Source organism: Centruroides sculpturatus, unplaced genomic scaffold, assembly GCF_000671375.1.
Source record: "Centruroides sculpturatus isolate CEXI.00-Female unplaced genomic scaffold, Cexi_2.0 scaffold519, whole genome shotgun sequence".
Taxonomy (NCBI): Eukaryota; Metazoa; Arthropoda; class Arachnida; order Scorpiones; family Buthidae; genus Centruroides; species Centruroides sculpturatus.
In genome coordinates this window covers 345,924-350,662 of record NW_019384900.1, presented here as the reverse complement: position 1 = coordinate 350,662, position 4,739 = coordinate 345,924, and the positions used below count along the sequence as shown (strand labels likewise).

At 33.6% G+C, this 4,739-nt stretch overlaps 2 protein-coding genes across 2 annotated transcripts in view; one reads left to right on the top strand and one right to left on the bottom strand.

The window, feature by feature from the left end:
- Positions 1–1,836, bottom strand: part of LOC111631479 (immediate early response 3-interacting protein 1-like) — a 9,436-nt gene extending 7,600 nt beyond the window's left edge. The window contains exon 1 of the mRNA XM_023375725.1: positions 1,686–1,836. Within this exon, the coding sequence (XP_023231493.1) occupies positions 1,686–1,776 (91 nt within the window). The 5' untranslated portion in view covers positions 1,777–1,836. The remainder of the gene's footprint in view (positions 1–1,685) is intronic.
- Positions 1,837–2,967: 1,131 nt separating this feature from the next.
- LOC111631480 (CDK-activating kinase assembly factor MAT1-like) lies at positions 2,968–4,356 on the top strand. Its single transcript, XM_023375726.1, has one exon. It carries the CDS (start codon positions 3,031–3,033, stop codon positions 3,976–3,978), a length of 948 nt encoding a protein of 315 aa, XP_023231494.1. The 5' UTR covers positions 2,968–3,030; the 3' UTR covers positions 3,979–4,356.
- Positions 4,357–4,739: the final 383 nt, after the last annotated feature.

The window sequence follows — 4,739 nt, the reverse complement described above, 5'->3', positions numbered from 1 at the left end:
AAACATATAGATGATGTTGCACTTTCCCTGGCAAAGTATACTGGGATAAATAAGAAAATTCAGGCTTTTTTAAGCACATCACTCTCAAAACGACTGTACCACACTTGCATCGAATCTAGAATAAGATACGGTATCGCTGTATGGGGAACCGCATCTCTGTACGCAGTTAACAAACTTCAGATAGCACAAAATCGTTACTTGCGTTCAATTTATAATTTAAACTTTATGGAATCAGTATCCGAACTCTACCGCACCGAAAATATTGACAAGATTAGTGATATTTACAAGAAACAGATTCTATTGGAGGGCTTCAAATATATAAAGGGAAAAAAAGAAAATAGCTTCCTCGGAATTGGTATAAGTGAATGTCGCAAATCAACACGAGATACTCGTATAATTCGTGAATATAGTCTTCCAATTGTTAAACTAGAGGTGGGGAGATCTGCACCGATCTTTCAATTAATCTTCTATTGGAATAGTCTGTACAACGATCTACGTAATATATCGAGTTAAGAAATCTTCAGAAAAAATATAAAAAAACGGAAAAAACTTAAGACTCAACGATATTTGTTGTTAATTAATTTTCTTTCTTAGCTCGCATCCTGTTTTTGTTTGTTTGTTCATTTGTTTTGATTTCCTGTTAAGATGCTTGTAAAAGGCCAACCTGGCCACAGTGTCTTTTGAGAAAATAAAATAAAATAAAAATAATCAGGATTTTTTTAATCATTTATATAAAAACATGTGATTGATATTCATCTGGGTTAAACTTTACCTACATACACCATCATGGCTAGTGTTGTCACCTTTTGAAAATCGCTGACCCGGATGGCATGTCAGGTTTGTTCGAACAGAAGTTCCTGATGCATGCGCAATGTCATTTTACAATGCGAAGAATAACGTGCATGCCGGTCCTAAATTAGCTACAGTTTGGGACTTGTGTAGGGTAACGTAAGTAACCTAAATTAAGAAAGAATGGGTACAGATAACTTAGCTTTATTTGAGACGTGTATGATCGTGCATAAAAAAAAAAAAAAAAAACAAAAGATCAACAGGGGTTGCGAGCCACATATTGGCATAAACAGACTAACATGGCAGAATTGCAGACGAGTTGTGAGTATGAGTTCTTTCACTATTAAAATAGTGTAAATTTGTAAAAATATTTGTAAGAACATCATAATTTCACAATTTCTACAAAATTCCCAGACAAAATCAATAGTTCACCCGAACAGTGAGACAATTCCCAGACTGTCCGGGTGGTAACACTAATCATGGCCGCACAGTGGGTCCTTTAACTAGGTTAGGTTAGGTTAGAATGTGAATCCTTTTAGTTTAGCTTAGAACGTGGGTGTGATATTAAATATCAACCAGACCTTAATCTGATTGATATTTAGTATGCTCAAGTCAATTGTCACAAAAAAATATATGGTAGTTCTTTAGGTACAGTACCTTGTGTGTATATAAATGACCTAATATACAGTACAGTATTTACATTGGTGGTATAAAATATCAACAAACAATTTTATTCATATAAGTAGAAGTTGGTTTAAAAATACAATTTACATGAATACAATTCCAGTTAAGCCCATATCAAACAGGGACTTGTGGTTTTGCTTTTTATCATTCACATTCTACATTTTACATATATAATTTTCTAATTGTAAACATTAACCAATAATTCTGCTTACCTTTGGCTAAAAAACGTTCTTCGTGAAGAACAGCAATTGCATTTACACATAACAATATCGCTTCAAATAAATTATAAAGCGTTAAAGCCATAATGACAAATCTTAACAAACCGTCCCGTACCAAAAGCGCCCTCTGTTAAATAGAATAACGTGGAGATCTGAAGACAAAATTCAAAATTGTTGCCATAAACGGCATAAACGATAAAATATTTATAAAAATTTCTTTAGATTGAGAAAACCGTGTGTCATCGGCTATCATCGATATTATAGTTTTTATAGCATAATTTAGAGGCCTGATGGCCGAGCGGTCGAGGTGGTAGCTTACCGCTCTGAAGGATCCAATAACGAATCCGGACGGTCGGAAAAATTTCAAGAAGTTTTTGCCTAAATATATCGGGTCCTGTACTGCACTAAGGTCCTAGAATATACCTTGGTTCCGCCCCACTGTGGGTCTGGCCGAATTAGAATTGCTAAGACTCTTGGTTTTTCGGGATAGTCCCATTGTAAATGTGTCCCGGTTTGTTCATTTCTAATCGAAACTCCGATTTGTATTTTTAAAAACTCAAATAAGAATGGTAGGCGATAGGTCTCGTGCATGTAGTTACTACCTATCACAGATTAGACAATTGCTACCTATGTAATGTCGGGTACCTATCAATATTTATCACAACGTCCCGATTTCTGGTTTTGAACTTATGGCAACCCTAGACCGAATCCTCTATAAGCCAAAAAAAGTCTCTTTTAGTGACAATAGGACAGAAAGTCAAAAATGAAAAAAAGAACGCCATCCGGCCGGCGCACAGGAGGTTCAGTAACCGTATATTTCAATGGAGTCAAATCGCTTCCAGTCATTTGACTGCTCATCATTCACCATTACGTGGTCTTGTACAGATCGCAATTAGATTTTCCTTATTTTTAACCCTACTAGTTTTGATTCCTTTTGCATCATTTTACTTAGGTGAGACAGAATTTTCAGCATCAAAACTAAATACAGATTACAACTGAACGTTAAAAAAGAGATGCGAATTGCAGTTTCTAAAGTTTTGCCCAGATTTGAAAGACCGAAGAAGAAGCACGCTCACGCTCCCGCTCAACCCCGACTTTGTTACAAGAATAAAATCTCAATTTAATTTTAGCGATATTAATTACCGATAAATAATTAATCTGTATTATTATTTCAAAAACGTGTATCTTTTTTATAAAATATTTATAAATCTTTAATTTATCAATTTAATTTTGGTTTTAAACCGTAATATTGATACGAGGATGGCAACACTTACGACATTGTATTACACGCTTTCGGATAGACGAATCACGTGTAACAAAGTGTAATTTATATATTGTTATGGATGATATTGCTTGTCCACGTTGCAAGACTACTAAGTATCGTAATCCTTCTTTGAAACTTCTAGTGAATATTTGCGGTCATGGTTTATGTGAAAATTGTGTTGAATTGCTATTTGTCAAAGGTTCGGGATCGTGTCCACAATGCGAAGTGCCACTTCGCAGGAATCAGTTCAGATTACAGATATTCGAGGATGCTTCCGTCGAAAAAGAATTGGATATAAGAAAACGAATATTGAAAGATTTCAATAAAAAGGAGGAAGACTTCTCTAACTTGAGAGAATATAATGACTATCTAGAAGAAGTTGAAACTATCATATTTAATCTGTCTAACAACATAAATATAGAAGCTACAAAAAGAAAGATAGAACAATATAAAAAAGAAAACAAAAATATCATAATGAAAAGAAAGAATAAGTTAAGCAAAGACGAAGAAGAAATAGACGAGTACCTAGAATTGGAAAGCAACGAGAAAGAGTGGCGTCGGCAGCAGTTATCGGAAGAAGAGAGGGAAATTAAGAGGTCGAGACTGATGAAGAAGGAAGCTCTGATTGACGACTTGATGTTTTCCGATCTGCCCGCGGGTCAGATTTTGGCCAGTCACGGCTCTCTGTCGGAAACGGAGAATGCATCTGGAGTTAATAGATCAAAACCTCCGCCTCGAGAACACGTTAAGTTTTCTTCCGGAATTAAAATGAATCAGAATTTATTTCTTCCCCTTCCTAAAGCTAACGAAAACATTTACACTTATGTGGAACCTACTTTAAGTTTGCATGGTCCGGGCGCTCCGGATTTCAAAAGTATTGAAAAAGATAATTATTTATTAAATATTCGTGCTACCTCGGATAGAGATAGGGCAGGTGGATTCGTGTCTCATTATGCGTGTCGGCGAGCTCTACAAGAATCTTTCTGCGGTTTGTTTTTGACTTCAGATATGTTCCTAAAGTGAAACTTTGATAACTACAAAGAGTATATATGTATATAGTTATAAATATATTTCAATAAATTTTAATTTAATAAAAAAAATTATGTTGAATTTATTGTTTAAAAGGCTGTTTAAATGACAATTACATGTTATTAACTGATAGTTAGCTAAGCTAGTTAAAGTTGCCTAGTTTTAAGTTGTGTCATATGTTTAAATTTTGATAAATAAGTAGAGTAAAAATTAAAAAAATAGTAAAAATTAGTATTGATGAATTTCATGAAAGCACTGAATGAAGGAGTAATAATTTGTGATTGCACTGAAATAATTTATTACAAGAAATCATTTATCACAATGTGCACAAATGCTAATCTTTTTGTATGATATAAAAATTTGAATATTAAAGCTGTAAATACTGTACATACATTATTAAAATTTAAGAGCAAGAAATGCTAAATGTTGATTGACATTTACAAATCCTTTAATAGTTTATTAAAGGATTTGTAATCAATTTATTAAATACAAACATCTATAATGAATTTCATTTTATGCATTTTTTTCTGTTGTTTTTTAAGTAATTTTAAACTAGTTTTTCAATACAATCTTTGCTGACCATATAAGTTCTCATTTGGTTATTAGTTTTGTTCAGGTTTGATTTTCCACATAACAATACTATAGAGCAGGGGTGGCAAACCTATGGCATGTAAGGAGAAATCATCTGGCATGTAATGTATCATACGATTTCTGTCTTTTTCAATCATCTTTTCGGTTTATCAGCTGATCATCCT

Excerpts from the sequence above, each read along its gene's own strand:
- LOC111631480 (XM_023375726.1), top strand. The coding sequence starts at position 3,031 with ATGGATGATATTGCTTGTCCACGTTGCAAGACTACTAAGTATCGTAAT.